Source organism: Hydra viridissima, unplaced genomic scaffold (assembly GCF_058129835.1).
Source record: "Hydra viridissima isolate aposymbiotic clone 2 unplaced genomic scaffold, HvirCarnegie_v1 scaffold_6, whole genome shotgun sequence".
NCBI lineage: Eukaryota > Metazoa > Cnidaria > Hydrozoa > Anthoathecata > Hydridae > Hydra > Hydra viridissima.
Window position 1 is genome coordinate 343,715 of NW_028324305.1, and position 23,004 is coordinate 366,718.

At 29.3% G+C, this 23,004-nt stretch overlaps 1 protein-coding gene and 1 pseudogene across 2 annotated transcripts; both read right to left on the reverse strand.

The window, feature by feature from the left end:
- Window positions 1-493: 493 nt before the first annotated feature.
- On the reverse strand, window positions 494-3,955 carry LOC149886504 (uncharacterized; annotated as a pseudogene). Its single transcript, XR_016453364.1, has 3 exons — window positions 3,832-3,955; window positions 1,308-3,716; window positions 494-679 (listed from the first exon to the last, which is right to left on the reverse strand). The product of XR_016453364.1 is annotated as an uncharacterized LOC149886504 (transcript).
- On the reverse strand, window positions 2,800-8,637 carry LOC149886505 (uncharacterized). Its single transcript, XM_090090494.1, has 3 exons — window positions 8,300-8,637; window positions 7,566-7,975; window positions 2,800-2,886 (listed from the first exon to the last, which is right to left on the reverse strand). The coding sequence occupies exons 1-3, from the start codon at window positions 8,511-8,513 to the stop codon at window positions 2,800-2,802; spliced, it is 711 nt and encodes a 236-aa protein (XP_089946620.1). The 5' UTR covers window positions 8,514-8,637.
- Window positions 8,638-23,004: the final 14,367 nt, after the last annotated feature.

Genomic DNA, 23,004 nt, shown 5'->3' on the forward strand with positions numbered 1-23,004 from the left:
GGTTAAAACTTTAATACCTTTACAAGGAACTATAAAGTTTTGAACTACATTGCTTTTAACTTCACCACTGCAACCTGGTCTTCCAAACTATAATTGAAAATAAAAAAAACTTATCTTCATAAGATAAATAATTTTAATAAGGAAAATAAACAAAAGAATACCATATAGTTTTGAACTGCAATGCTTTCAACTTCACTGCTGCAACCTGGTCTTATAGTCTTTCAAACTATAATTGAAAATAAAACAATTTAACTTCAGAAAATAAATAATTAAATAATAAGTTGAACAAAATCAAAGTTTACTGTATAGTTTTGATCAAAATTGTTTTTGTCAACTTCTTCAACATTAAAAATATCAACAACTTGCTCACTTAAATCTGTTATTTCAAACTACAATTGGAAAACAAGCAATTATGAATACTAAAATACTTAACAATTTATAGCAGCGAAATTAGCAATTTAAATGCTAATAAATCATAAAATGTTTACATCTTTCATTTATCATCATCCATTGCCAACTTGGAAACTCTATTTTGTATATTAAAATCAACAAATTGATTTTGAATTAAAGTTACCATAGCTTCATTATTAGAACCCCAAATACTTGCTAAATTTTGCAAGACTCTCATTCTACATTCAAACTGTGATGATCCACCTTCTGCTACTAAATCAGATAAATGCTGTACAAGTCAATTAGTGAGACGATATTTTTCTACATGGGTCAAGGGTTTATCGTTTAGCTTAGCAAATTTTATATGGCTATCATGTTGATCCTTTGTTAGAAAAATGCGATGATTTTTCTGCACTGTTTCCTTAAACCTTGTAAATAAACTTTTTTTTTCCTTGCACCTTGTAAATAAACTTTTGTAATAACAACTTTGTAAATACAACTTTGTAAATACAACTTTGTAAATACAACTTTGTAAATACAACTTTGTAAATATAACTTTGTAAATACAACTTTGTAAATACAACTTTGTAAATACAACTTTGTAAATACAACTTTGTAAATACAACTTTGTAAATACAACTTTGTAAATATAACTTTGTAAATACAACTTTGTAAATACAACTTTGTAAATACAACTTTGTAAATACAACTTTGTAAATACAACTTTGTAAATACAACTTTGTAAATACAACTTTGTAAATACAACTTTGTAAATACAACTTTGTAAATACAACTTTGTAAATACAACTTTGTAAATACAACTTTGTAAATACAACTTTGTAAATACAACTTTGTAAATACAACTTTGTAAATACAACTTTGTAAATACAACTTTGTAAATACAACTTTGTAAATACAACTTTGTAAATACAACTTTGTAAATACAACTTTGTAAATAAATAATTGTCGCTGTTCTCAGATGTTTCAATTTTTCCAGAAGCTTGTACAATTTTATTTGCTAAGCCCCCATCTATGCTGACTGATTCATTGAGCTGAGATTTAATAAAAGAAAAAGCAAACAGCGTTAGTATATTTTTATAATCACGTTCATATTGAAAACTTGCAACTGCACTAACAGAGACCCCCTTCTGTTGTATTTATATATTTATGATCTCTTTCTTGTCGCATACAGGCTATAACAGTAAGCAAATCTTTGAAGAATATAGATAAAGGACTCAACAAAGAAACAACTGCTTTAATTCTACGATTGATAGATTCAAGACGATTAGTAGTGCATTCTCCAAAAGTTACGTTTTGTTGCTGCCAACAACGCACCCACTGGAAACTACAAACATGCCAATTAACTTCAAAATATTTCACAACAGTTGGTGGCATAACTTTGTGAAACTCATCACGCAACGTTTCATATTCCTTCTCAGTAGTTGCATATGTCATTTTTTGGAGAGCTTTTAAAGAAATCAGTCTTTGAGCTTCAGAAATATTCATTTTTGATATTGTTATTTCTCTGCTCATACTACGCTAAACATGAAATATACGCAACAGTAAATTAATTTGTGGAAATGCATGCTTAATGCATTCACGCTCTGCCATGTCTTTGTTAGTAAAAACAGATAATATCTCACTCCAGCTTATATTTTTTTCCTTGAATACTTCAAACATTGTTGAAAGAGAAACACAGTCTTCTGATGCAGTTAAAAATATAGCTGCAACTTCGCTTTTGCCATTTGGTCCGACTACAAGAAGAATGTATAAGGGCACTCTCAAATTAGTAAGCTTATTAGTTGCATCAACCAAAACTAACTCAGGATATAAACCAAAAAATGGCTTCATTTCATAGTTTTGAAAAAATATTCCAGTTATGATACCATTTTTATCTGTTCTTAGTTCAAGATCTGGTCCTAATAAAAAAGAAGTTATATATTCAACATCATCAATAAAAATTTGTGTTATATTTTAAATAAAAATCTAATTATATTGAAAAAGAACAATCGGGCAGGAGAGGCTCTGTGGCCATAGAGAATGCAAATTTATTAGGAGAACAAACTCTATTACATAATCCCCACTTAAATGTGGATATGAAATCGCTCTTCAGGAAACTACTTCCTCAAGGGCAAGCTATTGTAATTGTAATTTGCAACTTTATTACTGCAACCAGGTCTGAATTCACAAAACATAGGCCTAGCAAAATGTAGCCTTATCCTAGGAACATAGCAATGCTATATTAGTCTATATGTTAATAAATCTGATATACTATATTTCTAAAGTATAATGATTTATCTTGATAACAAGGGCATTTATACATAAAAATATTGTTACAAATCATTTAAAAACACAAGAGATAAATCTGTGATACTAAGTTTACATATAAATTTTAGTTTGATATGCATTTTATATTATTTCATTCAAATAGTAAACTCCCATATCATTGAAGAATACAAGATTATTTCCAAGAGTAGAGATAAAAATAGTCAAAACCTGAAACAATAAACAATAATTACTCAAATGTTAATAAAATAATTACACAAATTCTCAACATAATGATCAAGAGTACAAAATTACTTTTTAATGCCACAAAAAAACAATGGAAGTGTTACCTAAATAATGTTGATTATAATTTTTTTTACAAACTGATGACTAATGATCAATAAAGTAAATTTCAATTCAAAAAAATTTACTAAATTTAAACCATATTTCAATGGTAGGAATATTAAACTAACGTCATGTCATAGTGTAGAATGTCAAAATAGAACTAAAGGAAATAAAAAAAGAAGAATATAATTAAAAGTTGTTTAAACATGCAAACGAATCATAATACAAGCTAATAAAAAATGTTTTAAAAATCAAAAAACTTAATTAAAGCCTTTTTTTAATTAAAATCATTTTAAGTTCAACTAATTTTCAATATCATATTATTTAACTTGCTTCATAAACTTATCTTATTTTAAAAGCAAAACATTGTAGAAGAAAAAAGATTGATATCAATTTTTAATAATTTATTACTGCTCTGTTCTTTAAGAACTTCTTTAAGAATAATGCTCTTCCAAACAGTCCATCAATATATGTAATGCCTAAAAACTTTTTATTTAACTTCTTAATTTTTTACCTTACATTTAAAGCATCATTCAAAAAAAAAAAAAGGTAAATGCTGTCAAAATGAAATCCATATTTTTGTTTCCTTGTTGCAGATTGTTTAAAAAAAAAAAATTATACCACCATTACATTCTTGAAAGACTGCAATTAGTGATCTGTGGTACCTTTCTGTTTTGCAGCTAAGTTATGGAGATCTTTCAGAGTTATTTTTTTACCTAAAAAAAAAAGTGACATTACAAAAGTTTAATGTAGAGAGTAAACATAAGTAAACATAAGTATGATAAGTACGAATTCCAATGCAACTTATATACAAAAGTGTTTAAGAAAAACCTGCTTCCTTCATAACTTGATCTTTAATAAGCCACTTGTTTCCGTGCATACTCAAAAGATGACAAACATCTTCTTTTTCATCCGAATTTCATTTTCTTCTTTTTGGCAGATTGTTAAACAATTCCTACAAGTAGAAAAATTTTAAAATATCTAACATGTAAAATGTTTTTACCCTTATCATTCAGTAATTTATAAAATATTTTATTAGATAGATATATATATATATATATATATATATATATATATATATATATATATATATATATATATATATATATATATATATACAGATATATATATTCAAAATGTATAAAAAGAAAAGAAAAGAAAAAAAAATCCTAATACAAAAGATAAGTAAAACACTAGTCCCTGTTTAATTTTTTTATTTTTTCATTTCTATTATATATAATACGTATTATAATATATACAAAAATTAATTTTATTAATTAATTCTGCACTGAATAAATCGTTTATATTAAGTAAATAGTTATTCTTAGTTAACATGGTAAATCTTTGTTTAGATGGCTACGGAAAGTGTTGGTTGTGGGAGACAAAGTACTCCAACAACTATTGTTGCTAAAAATGAAATCCTGGCTGAACCACGTGTGTTGCTGGCGTCAAACATTTAAAGAGTTTCCAATATTTTTGGCGTTTCTATCTTGTGTGTCTCGTCAGTATCCACTGTAGTTGATAAATAAAACGGCTATATTCATAGCCACATATTTTTAAAAAATATATTTGCAAGAACATCATTTATTGTAGTATCCTATATTCTATAATTGTAAAAAGAAATTTGTCTAAAACAAACTTAATAATACAATCATAAAATATAAAAATTTAACTTTCTTTACATAATTAATAATGTGACAAGTAAATATTAACAATGTAAATGATAAAATAATTAAATATCAACAAAAAAAAACAAAAAACAAAAATATTAAACAAAAACGTGTTTAAAAAATAACTATTTTGAAAATTATCTACTTTGGTTTTTACGACTATTTTTAAGAACTATTAGCCTCTGAGAGCAAGAGCCATTGTTAACGGAAATCATTTATTATTAAGGAATTAAGGAAGATTTAAGTTTAACTAAATGTTCGTCTGCGTCAAAAAGTTTGGACGTATCTCTTACTTTTTTTTATTAAAGATACGTCTAAACGTACCCGTAACCACTGCGTTAACATTAATACCTGAAGCGTCATAGACTATCACGGCGTTACTGCAGTTTCTCGCCGCCCCACCCCCTCCCCTTCCTTTTTTTTTTTATGATTGATTTTGATTGAAAATTTTATTCTAATTCAGAAAAATATAAAAACATAGACCTGAAAATCAATGGAAAGTGCTCTAATTTGAAGTCAAAGTTGTAAAAATCCCACTAAAAACTAGAGTTGTTAACCGCAATATTTCGTACAATTCCGGAAAAATAAAATTCTTTCGGAAGGATATTGAGAATCAGGAATTTTTTTTTTCGTACCGAATTTTACGAAACAAAAAAAACCATTGATGTTCATTTCGCAAATGCTACTTACGAAATGTCGCATTTCGCAAGTTGAATTGCGAAATAAAACTATTTTGGTACATAAGAAAGTAGTGCTTACGGAAGCCGGACTTGCGGAACGAGCACTTTCGCTAAACGACGTTTTGAAGTCTATAACAAAATTTTGTTGGTCAAACGGATATAATTGTAAAAAACAAAATTTTTATATACCAAAATGTTTATAATAAAATTTTATTTTCAGTATTGCAACATATGAACATTTTGAGGTTTTATTTTTTGAAATAGTGATAAAAAAGCAAATTTCTTTCGAAACGAAACTCACCACAACTTACGAAACGGTTCTTAACAGAAAAACACTTACGAAACGCGGCTAATTATAAATATTAAAATACCTTTTATGAATCAAATACGTATAATTAACTAGGTAACTAAAAAAATAATTATTATAATATATTTAATATATTTAATTATAGAATATAACGGGGCCTAACGTTAGGCCCCCTTACATTCTGTTTCAGCACCCCCACCCCGTCCTCACTTTCTTAATCTTTCTAGATCACTGTATGCAGTGCCGTACCTAGGGTAAATAGCGCCTGGGGCAAACACCGATCTCACGCCCCTCCTCCCCACATAAAGTGCTTAATTACAATTTCTTAATAAATGATGACATAAACTTTATTTTATATAATATATTTATTTTATATGATATATTTTTTCCTAATTTATTTTATATAATTCTCGCTTATTGTATCGCAACCAAGCCTCTTTGGCGCCCCTTTCAGGCTGGCGCCCATGGCACGTGCCCTGCCTGCCTTACCCTTGATACGCCACTGACTGTATGTATATATATATGTATATATATATATACACATTTATATACACACACACACACACACACACACACACACACACATATATATATATATATATATATACATATGTGTGTATATATATGTGTATATATATACATATATATACATATATATACACATATATATACACACATTTGTATATATATATATATGTAAAAACTATTGAAGAATGATTTAACAACATTATTTAAATAATAAATAATAATATTTTTGTATCTAACAGTTTAATTTAAGGAACTGTTTCGCAAGTATTCTTTCGAAATGATTTGTTTCGCAAGTTTCTTTTCGTAAAGAGATATTACGGAATAATAATTATTTATTTTTTTCGTATAACGCATTTCGGAAGGTGAATTTGCGCAAGAACAACTTTCGCAAGAGCAACTTGAAATACGGAAGATAAAAATGCGAAATTTTCGTAAGTTTTTTTTTGCGGCGAACAACCCTACTAAAAACCCTAATATTCGCCATTTTGAGAATAACAAGTTAATGATCTTTTAGCTTACTAATACCCCATTCACACCAACAAAACCGAGTTTTAATAACACTCGCTTTTAAAACGGTGTTTTATTTAGCTACCGTTTTTTTAAAGCTTTTAAAAAGCAGTGTGAACGGAAAAATGCGTCACAAGTTTAAATAACCACTATTAAAACAAGTTTTATTTTTGGTGTGAACGGGGTATAATGCAATACATTAAAAGCATGGGTTTTACGTTTAAAATGTCGTTAAAGTATGTTTATCTTGTGCAATTTTTTTGTTTCTATGAAAATAGCCGTTTTTTGACTAATTAGAGAATAAACTATAATGCAAACAATGTACTTTTGTAATAAATTTTAAAAAAGAATTCAACAGTTTTGTTTTTTAAAAGAAGAACTTTTGAAATTTAGCTCATAATCGTTTTATCACATTTAAAATATATAAAATATAAACCTCAAACCGTTTTCTCAATAAAAAAAACCAGCGTGCAATAACGATAATAATCATTTATCAATTTGTCTACATTCTCATAGTCTACATTCAACTTTTATTTGAAATCTTCCATTAATTTCATTTCGTTATAAATATATTGCGCAATGTAAAGGTAATTAATATTCTTTAAAAATGGAAGCGTTTTGAAAGAGGTTTTTTAAAAAGGGCGAATATTAGGGTTTTTGATGGGATTTTTTAAAACTTTGACCTCGAATTCGAGCACTTTCCGTTAATTTTCAGGTCTATATATTTTTCTGAATCAGCATAAAATTCTCTATCATATTCAATTATAAAATAAAATAAAAGGGGGGTGGGGGGGGGTGGAGAAACTGCAGCAGCGCCTAAACCTTTTACTGTTATTTTGAAAAAGAACCTATATATACAAGCATTATTCAAACCTTTGAACAGCAAATCTGAGCTTTATGAAAAAGAGAAAGTTTTTGATGCATATTCTCCCAATGATTGTGGCAATACCAAATATAAAGACAATCTGGACATTGAATTAATTCATCTGGAGGTTTAATTTTATTGCATATACAACAAGGTAAAAAATCAAAATTCAGCAGAGAATCAGAATTAGAATCTTTATTTATATGGTTGCTATTTCTTGATGTTAAGAGTGATATAGGTGAATTATAGAACTTAAAAGTTAGAGCTTGTTTTTTCAATATATTCCAATTTTCAGCTTGCTTTTTTACAATATCAAAATACGGAACTTGCTTTCTCTTTTTCAAAGAGTTTTCAATGTCTATCCTATCTTGGTTATCTATACAAGTAAGTGCCAACCCATTGCCTTTGTCATTATTTGCTGTAACATTATAAGAAATCTTCATTATGTTTACTTTAAACATTAATACATTAATGTAATAATGAAAAACAATTTCTTAACAAATGACTCAAAATTCTTGAAAAAAATTTCCATAGAAAACATTTCAAAGTATTTTAAATAAAAATCGAGAAAGAGCATTTTGTAAATAATTTCTTGTTTTCCAAAAAAATAATTAAAATCATATGATGTGGGTCATTACCACAAGACTTCACAAGATTGAGTTTTAAAGCAGATTTATAAAGATCCTTTTTTAATGACCGTATTTTACTCAACTTTATGTATGGTTTTAAAGAAAAAAAATACCGTTAACTTCACCAACTTGACTTTGAAAACTGTTTGAAGCATACCACTTTCTTGTAATTTTCTTTTTATTTTTATCAACAACATTTGTTATTTTCCTTCTAGCTCGAATGTTTTGCGACCCTCTCGAAGACATAGCAATGAAACTGGCAAGAAATATAAACAGCGTATAACAAGGCATACACAGTTTGATGAGATCAAGAAAACAGCGCCACATGTGTGGCGGTGTTGCGCACACATAGCTGATGAGACCGTAAAACTCGGGGAAGTGCTATTACGACGAGATCGAAACATTTTACTTTAGATCGAGTGGTATTTTTTATCCTATCGTCAACCGGGGCTACTTTACTCCTACGGGGGTCACTTGGCACCGATTTTGGAAAGTTTTTGTAGTTCACCAGCTCTAAAAACAAAAGTTGATTCTTTAATATATTTGGTTTTTTTTTTGTTTGTTGGGCCACAATCTTCAATTATCGGAATTAACTTTGAATGATGCTGTCATTTTAAGTGTTATTTTTTTAAATATATATGGAAGCCTTTTTTTTTTTTACCAATTTTTTACTCCTTTAAAAGTGGCGTGTTTCTACAAGAGAACTTAATCAACTTGAGCAAAGTTTAGTTTTTTTTATGCGAAGAAACTATCTGTAGTTTAAATTAAATTAGATAATTATTTATGAAAGTGCTGTTCAAAATAGTTTGTGTGTCATGTATTAATAGAAAAGGGGCTACTTTGCACCAGCTAAGAAAGTGGTGAAAAGCAACCTCAGAGAATACATTTTTAAGCATTTTATGGTTTTAAATTTTGCTAACAGATATAAATTGTTTTTAAGGCTGGTAAGGTATTACAAGAGGAAGATAGGAGCTCGTAGTTACAAAAACTTTTTTTGTAAAATGTTTGTTTATTTAAAAGAAAATATTACACTTATTTAATAAATTGTTTTGTGAAATTACTAAATATAACCTCATAATTAAATTAACTTTCGAGCTTTTTTTTTTTTTTTTTTTTTTTAGAGTTTAAAGACCATATTTTTAAGCACATAAAATATTTTAATTATTTAAAGTAGCGTTTTATATTATTGTTGAACTTAGCTTTATACTTAAATCAACTATTTCCGCAATATATATATTTTTTGTTAACTTAAAAAACATTTTTTTTTTTAATTGGTGCGAAGTAATGGAGTAAAGTAGTCAAATTTCTGTTATAAATTGAAATTCAAAAGAAGGAATCTCATGTTTCAAAAGAATAAGATGTTTTATTGCTCTTTTGTTTGTCTGATTACCCTCGAAAGAACTTTCGTGTCTATAATAAACTTAAAAAACATTTTTTTATGGTAGAAACCAGGTGGGCAATGGTATGCGGTTGAAAATAAAATCCACCGCCAAGTTAGTCAAAACTTAGTACAAGTTTTTTCATGTAGGTATTTAACTGCATTCTAAAGCAGTAAACACCTTGATTTATTCTTGTAATTTATACACGCTTTTATTTTAAATTCGTGATTTCATCCTCAGTGAATATTTCAAACAATTTTGCGCAACTTTTCCACTTTTTTTTTTTTTTTTTTAATGGTTCCGTGTTTTAGTTTTCTTTACAGTGAGATAAAGTTTGGAGCCAAAAAAAAAGACAGTATTGATCAATAAGACTTTGGCAATTTTTTTGAACTTCAGGAATGTAGGAATTTCAATAAAAGTTTTATTAAGCATCGTTTATTTAGAAATCAAAAAACCTTTTACCCCAACTTCATCCTTTCAAAAACTTTCATATTCCGCTGTATTAGAAGATTTTCTTTAAAAATAAGGAAATTTATTAATCATTGGACTGGTCGAAAAAAAAAAATGAAGTTTTTATTTAAATCATCTTAACTTATTCAATTTTTTAAAATATTTTATTAGGTATAGTTAATTATTATTATATTAATCATCTTTAATTTGATTATTTATGCAAAATGTTTAAAATTTAAACAGTAGTTTCAAGTTTAAATTTAGTGGTTACCCAGGATTAAATGTAAAATTGGTGTTTATCATTGTTTAAAACCTATTTAAAAATTTGAAAGTGGAAAACAAATATGGGTGACATTATTAATCAGAAAATAAAAAAAAAATTTATACGACTTCGTAAACAACGACGACGACAACAATGACGACGATGACGTCTACTATTTAACCCTTAGAGCACGGGGAGCCACGATCGTGGCTATACCGGCAGAGCACGTAGAGCCCACTGATCTCTATAATAACTGGATAGCGCATCTCTAATATCAAAATTGACGCCAAAATCGCCATACTTTTTTTTTTTTTTTTTTTTTTTTTAATTATTTTTAGGTGCCCCCAAGAAGATCCAACGATCTTATCACAGGGCACACCGCGGAAGTGCATTTAACTAGGAAGTTCACGCCTCCTTCCTTACCGTGACACGAAAATTTGTCCAAAGGTCGTATTGAACTTGGAGCTCCTTGCTTATTATGCAAGTGCTCTAACCAGTGCGCCACGGCCGCACGTTGGAAAGCCCCAGAACGCTGAAATCTGATATGTGTATTTAAAGCGATAAGCCAAAAAACAGAACTTAAGGCTCACGGGAATTAAATTTTTGGGGCTTTCTAATATGGCGATTTTGGCGTCAAAAAATTAAAAGTTTTGCTCGGAGTTGCGCTATCCAGTTATTATAGAGATCAGTGGTAGAGCCACGATCGTGGCTTTAAAAGTGTTCTTCAGAACTATGACTTTTTCAGCAAAAATACCGCTGTTCATAAATTTAAAATGGTCCCATTAAATAGAGCACATTTTTTTCTATCTTTCGGTATATTGTTTGTGTATATTTTGTGTCAGTGAAATCTAGAGTGTCAGTAAATCAGAGTGTCACTAAAATCTAAGTATAAAAATGACGGAAATAAAAATTATAATTCAATTTAATCTATTTATAAAATTTTTTGACTTTATGAAATGTAAGATAACAAAAGTTGATTTTAATTCATTGTTAAATTAAACTTTAAACTTTTAAAAATATATTTTATAAATATCTGCGATATCTAGATCGCATATAGGTGACCAACGTGAGGCGTCCAGTCATGTAGACCTGGGATATGTGATAATAAGAACATATTGTAGATGATGTCCCCAGCTAGCACACATACGTAAATAAAACGTTAAAACAATGTTGCGAGTTTACGTTGGCAAAACGTTGGTTGCCAACGTTCTTTTTATATCATTTTGGTTACAAAAGCGACGTCGCCAACAACAACAAACCAACGTTGGTACAACGTTGTATTTTTGTTGGTTAAGTGTATTATTTCACGTTGGTGCAATGTTATATTTTGCGATGTTTCAACGTTATATTTTATGTTAACACAACGTTTAATCAACATAAAATAAAAAGGGCCAAATTTTGTCTTTTTAATAGATTCTTAATTCTTAAATGGATACTTATAAAACATTTGTCGAACTTAAAGACCTTCGAACAATGGTAACTTTTCTAACAAGAATACAAAAAGAACCCAGAATTTAACATGGTATAGATTATACTATTCAAAAGAAGAATACAAATTAAATACCACTCCTCTCATAAAATTCATCGCTTTGATGTTCATCATGAATTATTTTCCTTTGTTTACATATGTTTCCCCCCTTCCTACCGCCATCAATGTTAGTATTAGTTGATTTTATGGCTTTGTTGAGGTGCACAGCAGTTTAAAGTAAAGAAAATACGCAATAAAGACGCACAACTAAGTTCTACAAAAAATGTGTACACACACACACACACACACACACACATATATATATATATATATAATATAATGAATAACTATATAACTTTTATAGCTTCTGTAATTTACAAGCTCTTAATCCTGTCCTGGAAATTTAAATTCAACTAAAAACAATGTAATAATCATACTTAAAATTAATATGGTTTTAACTAAAAACAATATTAAAATCTTTGTCAGTAGTCTCACTTTTCAACAACTCATTGACTTAGGAAAGTAAAAGAATCAAACTTGCTCTATCTGAATTGCGTCTATAAAATGAGTCGGCAATAAAAAAAAAAAAAAAAGGGTTGGTTAACATGAATACTAATCGAGTGTTACCCGCAAAAAAAAGGCTTGACTTTGAAATACCAGCTGAGTGAGAAAATTCAACCTTTTTGGTTTTTATTCTTGGTGGGTAAGAAAGGTACATTTAGCTCACTTCAGGTTTAATCTTGAACTAGCAAATACGGAGGCTTCCAATTGGCTAAAGTATTGTAAAATGAACTTGTTAATATGCTTACGCATATGGTAACACTAAATTAGGTAAAAAAATATGTTAATAATAGATTAGGAGCCCATTTCCAAAACGCCTCAAATCCGAGTAAATTGACTTTGAGAAACTAAAGAAAAACTGACTTTCATATAGTTGCGCACCAACTGATATTGATATTTTCTCAATCTATTTTTTAGGACTAAGAGTCTTTTAATAGGTCTAATAGATTTCAATATATGCAATGTGGAAATGGAATTAACTCCAATTGAATTAATGTGGAAATGGAATTTTAAAATACTTTTATTCATAGTTTCGCATAATGCAGATGGGCTCCTCAAATGTATTTATCAATTGAAAGAACTAATTAAAATTAAGTAACAGTACATTTGATGATGTGTTTACCGAGTCTAAAAACGTCACCTCCCGCCGCCCTTCCATCCTCAGAACCGGAAGAACCAGCGACGGAAGTAGAAAGACGGAAGAAGGCTGACGGTATGATCCGTCACCCTTCTTCCGTCTTTCTACTTCCGTCGCTGGTTCTTCCGGTTCTGAGGATGGAAGGGCGGCGGGAGTTGACGTTTCCAGATCCGGTAAACGTAAATTTTGTAAAGAAGTGTGCTAAAATAAAAAAATATTGATCAGAAACTGCACCCATTACTGATAATAAAAAAAACAAACAATATTATATATAAATATATGCGGACGCGTTAGTACATTTGCGAAAAAAGACCACTGTAAAAAACGTAAAAAAAGCACTGTAAAAACGTTAAAAAACACTGTAAAAAAACGTTTAAAACTAGTGTAAAAACGTAAAAACAACCAGTGTAAAATTGTGCAAATTACAAAAAAATACAAAAAAATAAAAAAATAAAAAAATAAAAAAATGAAGAAGAAAGTTACCTTTCCTTCGCCGCCATTTTGAATGTTGTATGTTGAAAATTTGAGCAGAGCTTCCGCGTCTGATCTCTACGAGGGCTTTTGCCCAAATGAACGTTTTAACTTTGCACTGGTATATATATTTTCGACGGCCCTTAAGTAAACAAACCTTTGCGGGGGTAGATTAATTGACCTATCAGATTGCAGAGAAAAGTAAACAAAAGAATAAACTGACCAATCAGAATGCATGGAAAAGTAAACAAAAAAATGAATCAAACAATCAGAATTAACCTTGTGTTAACAAAAGAAATAAACCGGGGGTAAAATAATAAAAAGACGGGTGTAATGAATACAAGTTAGATATGTGTAGATATTAGTTAAGACGAGTGTAAATGAATATAGGTTAATAATTAATAAGTGAATAAAAAAGAAGATGAGTACAACGACATCATGATGTATAAATGAATGCTTTATTATTAGTGAAGAAATGTTGTGGGAAGAAGTGTTAGACGATTCGTTATACGAAGCTACGCATTATTATTATTCAGAAATTTGTGGTGATCCTTCTTCGAATAAAAATCATTTTAATGTGACTAATGAATTTACATTACCTTTTGTAGATTTTAGAAAAACTGTGAGTCGAAATATGGTGAAGAGAGATTCTATCATTCATTTACAATCAATGTTGATTCCGACTAATTTGTCTTTGATGGAAAAAGAAGAAGACAGAAAAAACGATTCGTGGATTCAAAAGGTGATAGAATATTATAATAATAAAAATTTTGAATTTTTTTTAAGAACAGGATTGAATGATGAAGCAGTAATATTGGATTGGATTACTGAAAAAGTGTGTATTGTGCATGGATGGAATTTGAAAGTTATTGATTTTCGAGAAGATGTTCGGAAAAAACCCAATATATATCATAGCATTGTACAGTTAGTAAATGATGAATATTTGAAAAGGAATGATGATGATAACGTGTTTATGAAAAGAACATTTATGAACAATGGGACTAAGTGGCTTAACTGGAATGATTTACGAAGCGAAATTGATAATAATTGGTGGAACATGAAATTTCCATCGATTCCGTATTCATATTTACCGTTTCGATTTTGGAACGGCTCGTTTTGTAGTGATATATCGGCAAGTCCGCTGAGAAATGAAAGTTATGTTTGGAGAGAAAAAAATTTTTGCGAGTTGGAATTGGATAAAAATAAAGCAATGATTACCTTTCGAATGTGAGGTTAAGACCTCAAAATTTTTTTTGGTTCGATCAGATTCCATTAACAAAACATGTGCGAATAGTGAGTGAGCCGGAAAGTGATAAATACGATGTGAAGCAAATTAATAGTCATAATCAATATTATTTTCCCCTACCTAGTTCAGTACCTAGTTTGTTTCCTGAAACAGTAAGAAGCGTGATGAATTTTGGTTTTATTCCGACTCATTCACAAGCTGTAATTTATAAAGTGTTTCCGTTTCAACAATATCTTGACTTTCAATATAATTCTAACATAAGTATGTATGATAATCTTCATAATTTTGCAAGACAAGGTTATGAAAAGTTTGAAAATGGAAAATATGTTTTGAGAAACCCTTTAGAATATCATAATTTACCGTTTTTGTTTTTTGTGGAACATGATCAAAATCCTGACGATAATGCTGTGTTAGATATGATTGATCCTGAACGAAGAAAATTTGCTTATCTGTTTTCTATACGAATTGAACCTCGAAATAAATTTGTGAGAAAAAGCGGTGATGTAGAAGAAATTAAAATTACCGTTCGTGTTTCAAATATAGGTCATGTTTTTGGTGAAGACCCCAAAACAGGTTATTCTTATCCAGTATTTGTTCCAACACCATTTGCGAGTTTTTTTGAAGAAATTATACAAAGGCCTATTAATCCTACGGGTGTAAAATATTATTATAAGTTTAATAAAAATAAACATTTGACTGATGACATATTGGTATGGGAATAATTTTATTCAAGAAGGACATAACAGTGGAAGACCAAACGAATGTTTGTTAATTGAAACGATGTATGAATATTTGTATGGTGAAGATAATGATCGAATTAAAGAGAAACATGCTGAAATCGAGAGTATATAGCAAGAGTGGCAGCATTTGTTGTATCCGGATAAGACTAGTTGGAAACGGATGCCATGTATTCCTCCTCGTGTACAAGATTTTTTGTTTGGAATGTCATGTATAAGATTGAAAAACAATAGAGTTATGAATAGAGAGGACTATTCGTATTTAGAAGTGTCAGCGAATAAAGATACTATTGTAAGTTATTTAACCATTCCCTGGTTTCGAACAGAACAGAATATATTTCCTATTCGTTCCCCTCAAATATTAGATTATTTTAAACAAGGTTTAACAATGGATGGAAAAACGAATATACCGTTAAACGGTTTAAGTTTTGAAGATTATAAGAACAATATTTATTTTAAGTTTTGAAGATTATAAGAACAATATTTATTTGAAAGTGATGTGTAAAGAACAATGGAGTGAGAAAGATAATTTAAAATGGTGTCCTCCGTTATATGATGATATTTCTTTGGATGTTATTAATAAAAACACTGATATAATGTAATTAAATTTCTAGAAAATCCAGTGGGAAATTTTAAATATTCATTAAAATGTGATGACAATTACGCGACGCTATTAAAGGGTGATTTTAAATCTGTTAAATTTAAACCTTATTTGAATGATAAAAAAAATAATTTGGAAGTGTGGGTGTATTGCGAACAGGTAAAAGAAAGTTATTCTTCGTCTGTAAAATTACCTTTAGTGTGTTTAGGATTGTGGAGAAAAGAAATTCCGAGTAAGAATAAAATGAACTATTTTCGCTGGTGTCAACCACAAAAAAATTTATTAACTGATAATGCTATTCAACAGCTTACGTTTTATTGTACTGATATATATCAACAACCACTTGTACAAAGAAGGTATGACGGTTCTATTATTGATAATTGGAAAGAAAGTTATCCTATTAGAGGAGTGCATTTGATTTTGTATCAACCTAGAGATGATAGTAAGAAGAATAAAAAAGTGACGAATGTGTTCGAAACCATGATTATTCATCGCGACGAAAATAGTTTTAAATATGAAAGTAATCCTTTCACGTTAATATTGTCGAATTCTGTAGTCAGTGAAATTCAACAAAGAAATACAAATAAAAAATATTATCGTTGTGTATTAACTAATATTTATTTCTTTCCAACTGAAGCTGTTAATTTTCCATCTGAAGAAGATCGGTGGGTGCATATTACATTTAATATGGCAGAGAAATGTGATATGTATTTGAATAATATGAAAGTAGAACATGTGGTGGCTTCGTTTGATTTGAATCGATATCTGAATAAGGGGGATAAAAGAACAAACATTTCGTTATTAGCTAATCATCAACCTCTTTTAGAAGGACAAATGCGTTATTTTCTTGTAAAAGATACGGTTGATTTTTCAACATTTAGTTGTGCGTTATTAAATTCAAAGAATGAAAAATTGATATTTAACTATGACATCGATCCAATATTTGTTTTACAATGGACACCATTTTTTTGAAAGATGTTTTTATTTTGCATAAAGATTGGAAAAAAGTAAATGAAAAAAATCCTTTGTTATTAGAAGTGGAAAGTGAATCAATAGATGAATGTTTAAAAAAATACGGCGAGAAGGAAGTAGAATGCGTCATAAGACAAAAAGTATTTATGTCGAGTAATGTTTTGAATTTTCCTCATGAATATGATAGAACAGTACATGTGCAATTTGAAAATGTGATAAGTCAAATAGTTTTTTAAAATAATAAACTAGTGGAGAATGTTGTCTGTTCTTTTGATATGAATGATTATGAACAGAGTGGAAGAGATGGTTATATTCATATACCACAAATCAATGGTGTATTAAAAACGTTTGTTTTTAAACAAATTACATCGTTACAGAAAATTAAAAGCACGTTTTTGAATTCCAATAAGGAACCGTTAATTATTAAAGATGATAATTTTAATCCACTATTCATTGTCGAAGTTCGAGTAAAACGTTAAAAAAATGAGTCATATTAAAGCGTACGCAAATAGATTTAAAATAAAACCATCTTTTAAGAAAATATCTTATCATGATGAGATTCGTCAAATGGGTGAAAATAATAATCAAAAGTTAAAACAGTTGAGTGTTTATTTACAACAAATAAAAGAAGAAAGTAAAAAAGAAATGAATGAAAGATTAGTAGAAATTAATGACAAACTACAACAGATAAAGAAAGAGAAACATAAACGAAGATGAAAAAACGAAACCTAACAAAAAAAAAACAAAACGAAAAAATAATGAAGTTACAAGTGATGAAGAGAAAGAAGAAAGTGACGTAGAAGAGCGAGAGAAAAAAGAAAAAACGAGAAATCGAAAAAATATATTATGTAATGTTTGTTTAGAAACTGTTGAAGCAGTGAATGTAGAAGGTATGTGTCGAGCGTGTGCGTTAAGAACCGTAGTGTGTAAAAGGCCTGATAATAAAAATCGAAAAAAAAAATGGTTACAAAAAGGGTATAAAAAAGCGTTGAAAGACGTTAAAAAACAGAAAAAAGACGTGTTTAAAAGCGAATCAGAAAGCGATTCTAATTAGTGTATATATTTGTTGTAAATTATTATATATAGAAATAAATGTTGTATCAGTAAAAAAAAATGCCTGCTTATGAAGCTACAGAAAGTAAATTACGAAAAAAGAATTTGGAAGATCGTTATAGTCCTAACGATAATCCGGCAACACTCGAAGAAAGTTTGATCAATACGAAAGAAGAAGGCGATTTATTGAAACAAGCTCTTTCGGGAAAATTATCAAAAGAGTGGCAGGAAAGGTAAAGTGAAAAATGGCCTGGCTTTAGCACAACTGGAGTGCAAGAAGAGATAATTAAATCTACTACGCAAGTGGTGTATCCTAACAACAATTCTACTCGAGATATAAAATTACGTTTTGAATGGGAAGCAGTAGAACATATAAAATTAAGCGAAATATGTCTTGCTTTTAATTTGCGAATATTAAAAAATGTGAACGATAATACTTATTTTAATATGACTGCTGGTCATGGTGATGAAGCGTTAATGAAAAAGTTTTGCGTTCAAGAAGATTTTATATTTTACTGGATAAAAGGAATTAAATTGTTTACGAATTTAGCGAAAAATCAAGAACATTGCAGCAATAATTTTGTTCCGTCAGAATTTTTATCACGTATGAAAGCCTTGACGTATAAGAAAAATTACAAAAAAATGTATCGAGAAAAAAATTTAGATCAACAAATGGGAAGTGTTAGTTTTGGCGATATGATAGCAAAAGATTTTTATGCCAAACATCCTACATTAGATGAAAGTACAGCAGCGGGTGTAAATATACGTGCAATTGGTGGTGAAGCGCCAAATTATCAAACAATTTTGGCGAATAGATATAATAAAAAAGCTTGTGGTAATGATTTTAATTTTCTTATTCCTTTAAAGTTGTTGAATGAAATATTTGAAATAGAAGATTATATTGGAAGAAAGAAATTTGCTTTGGAGTTATATTTTAAAAATAAATATGATAAATTGTTAGAACATATATTTCCTATTACTGATGGACAAGTTGCAAGTTTGTCTAACGGCGGATTAAAAATGGAAGATCCGCGTTTGTATATGCTGAATCACAAAATAAATCCTACGTTGGTTGTAGAAAAAACTTCACTGATGATGGCTAATCCGGATAAACCTTATACATTGTTTCGAATGCAGCATTTAGAAACAATTGATAATGTTGTTAATAATCGAAACGAGTTTACAATAGAAATGGGAAATAATAAAGTATCCAATTGGTTGGGAAATACAATTATTATTTCGTGTTATCGAAAAGATCAGTTAGAACATCAAAACAAAAATTGCATGACCTTGCGTGATGTATCAACAGCAGTTGTATCACAAGTCTCGTTTGCAAACTGTAGATGAAGTAATGATAGAAATCCGGGTGATGTGATACAAATCGATTTAAAAGATTTTTTAACTCGTTGTCAAGTTTATCGTATGTATGCGAGTTGGCATAATGGGGGTCTTTCTTCAACATCGAACATTGACAATTTTGTATCTGCTTACCATGATCAGAACGATACTTTTATTACAAATATGATTGATTATTTTGATCCGTCAATTAATTATGATCAACAATTAGTATTTGATATGACGAGTGATTATAATTCCGTTCAAAATGCCCCCCCCCCCTCAAATTATGACAGGAAGTAGTGCTTTTCAAATCACGATAAAATTTAAAGACAACTTTACAGGTCAAGTAACAGTTGGTGTATACGTTCCAACGGAATATATTCAAAATGGAACGGGTCTTCATGAAGAAATAACATATTCACCCAACTCGTTAAAAGCCAGTTAAATTTTTTAATTTTAAAACAATAATTTATTATATAAAGGGAAGTAGTTATTAGAAGAAAAATAATAATGTATCGAAGAAAACAACAAAAAAGGTATCGTAGAAAGAAAAACAGAAAACAACGAGGAAAAGGGGAGAAAATTCAAAAATTGATTCGATTGGGAAAAATTGCAGGTGATCAATTCCTATCTTCGACATACGGAAAGAAAGCATTGGATTGGGCAGTAGCACGAAGAAGTCAATTGATGTAAAGTGATGATATGTAATTCACGAAATAGATTTCAAAAAAAACGATTACGAAAAAGGTATAAAAAACGAAGAAGAAATAAGAAACAAAGAGGAGGTTTACCTTTTATTATAGCTCCGATTATAGCGGCTATTGCAGCTAAAGCGGCCATTGCTACTAAAGCAGCCGCGACTGCTGCTATTGCTACGAAAGCAGCATTAGCAGCTAAAGCAGGAGCAATTGCGATAGGAACAGCGAAAGCAGCAGCGAGCGGAGCAATAAGTGCCGGTGTTGGACAAGGAGTGAAAACAATCATTGAAAACAATAAACAATAATACAATGTAAAAATATATCAATATAATATACATATACAATTTAATTGTCAACTTTTCTTTTTTTTGATTGTTTTAAAACGGCGGCATACTTCATAGAAAACGAATTTACATTAAAATGAAATATAGTTTGTTGATCGACTGAAAACATACCATTTTTTAATTGATGTTCAAAATCCAAATATCGGTTTTGATTATCGGAATATTTTTTTAATTGATTTTTTTCATTAAACCAACCACTATTGATTAAACTTTGTAATCGAGATATTTTGTGTACCAATTTTGAAATTTTATCATGCGTCCAGTATAATACTGTCTCGGCTTTAACATCAAGCGAAAATGCTTTTTCTATTTTTTCAACTCGCATATCTGAATTTAATGTTATTGTAATATTATTATTTAATAAAGACGATTAATTTATTTCACTTATAAACTTTTCAAAAAACGATGTATAGCAAATGAGAGTCATCTTGATTGATATTAAAAAAATGAAAAAAAGAAGCTAATTTATATTTTTTCACAACAATAATAACAGCTGAGTCAATCAAATAGCTGTTGTTGTTTAGGAACAAACAAAAAGAGCGCAAAAAGTAAAAAGCAGGTGAATCAATTAAATAGGTGTTGTTGATTAGGAACAAACAAAAAGAGCTCAAAAGTTAAAAGCAGGTGAATGAATAAAAATGAAAATAAAAAAAGAAGCGAAAACAGGTGAATCAATAACGATAACATATAAATAAGATGATAAAGTTATCAGCGACAAGTTATTAACAAAACATGGCAAAGAAACAAATTGAAATGTTATTCGATGATGTGTTCGATGATAATGATGATGATGATGATAATGATGATGATGATGATGATGATGATGATGATGATGATGATGATGATGATGATGATGATGATGATGATGATGATGATGATGATGATGATGTTGATGATGATGATGATGACCATAGTTAAATTCGGTATTGCAACCTCTTTTTTCGTTTATGTGGATTATTTTTCGGTATTGCAACTTACGCGTTCGTTTTTGCAACTTAGGCTTCGTTTTTGCAACCTCATCATTCGTTTTTGCAACCAAAAAGGATGAAAATTCGTTTTTGCAACCCGCTAAAGTTGTAATCGGTACCGGTTTAAATATGTTTGAGTTCCGCCATTAAGTTTTCTCGAGAACTCGATGGAAATTTGTTTTAAAAAGCTTTGAAAAGTTTATTGTTATCAGAAATTTAGTTTTGTAAAAAGGCTATTGAAAAAATATAACTTAGGCTATATTTCAAATAGATGTTGTTTAATTGTAAACATATAAGATGCGATGTTCAAACAATATTGATTTAAGTGTTAGTAATGATTTGCAATGTTGATTAGTAACGCATGTTTAAGTTACTAACACAAAAAAGGTTAGAAATTAATTGAATTGAAAGTTTCAAAATGTTTAGTCAAATATAAATACTATTTTTAAAATGGTTAAATGACAAGTATGCTTGGGGGACGCTTTCTTATCTGGAACCACATGTGCCTATGTAAAAAAATAATTGACATCAAATGCCAAGGAGGAATAATTGGGGATAGCTACGTTATCTGTAATGTATGTGCAGGTATTAAGTTGTTGATGTTTCTAATGTTTTTTTTCCCTTACTTGAGCTCTAATACTTTCAACATAAACACATTTTGTGTTAAAAATACAGCATGACACTATTCAATCATATCCAATCTTAAATACTTGCTCTAACCTTAAGCATTTTTCAAAGAAAAAGCTAAATTCATTCAATTGCATAAATCTATAAATTTTAGAAGTTATTTCATACAATATTCAAATTTTTTGAACTAGCTGTAGCTCCAAAAATGCAATGCTTAATCATCAATAATATGCAAGAAATTTATTGCATATTACTTAAACTTATTACATAGTAATATTTTTGTAAAGACATTGATGTATTCATATGCAAAAATCTATATCATAAGATAAAATTGTAAGAATAAAATTTATATTACAAGAAATTTATATTATAGGGGAGACCGTTTAGACTTCAGATAATTTTAAATGAAACTGACCTGATTTAATAATTATTGCCCTTTTTTAAACAAATTTTGCTACATAGTTACAGTCTGATAGCTATACGCATCCATAAATCTTAACAATTATAAATCTTTATTCAGCCACATCAGTATTGCTGTCTTCAAACTCATGATCGTCAAGGTTGTTTGTACTATCATTAGAAGAAATTTTTTGGTCATTCAAGTGAGACTTGTAACTTCAGGTGACTGAATCAACAGGTTAATGAGGTTTCATTAATGATGAGAACCAATCAGGTCCTGTAGACTTCTATTCCTCCCATTTTTATGGATACTTTATACATTTTCTACCCAAATATTCAATAGCTAAATGTCTTTTTGTTTTTTTTGTGAGACCATGGAACATTGTTGAGTGTTTAATTAAGTATCAGCTTTGAACAGTCTACCCCAGTGGAGTGTATTGAAAAAAATTAAATGAATTTTTCCTTCTAAAGAAAAGAGCCCAAACTATGGCAGGTAATGTAATTAGGAACTGAATGTTTTAAAACTATAGTCGCCGGTCCAACATATCAACCATAGACAATATTGTTCTAGTGTCAATAGGATGGCAGATTTAAAAGTGTCCATGGT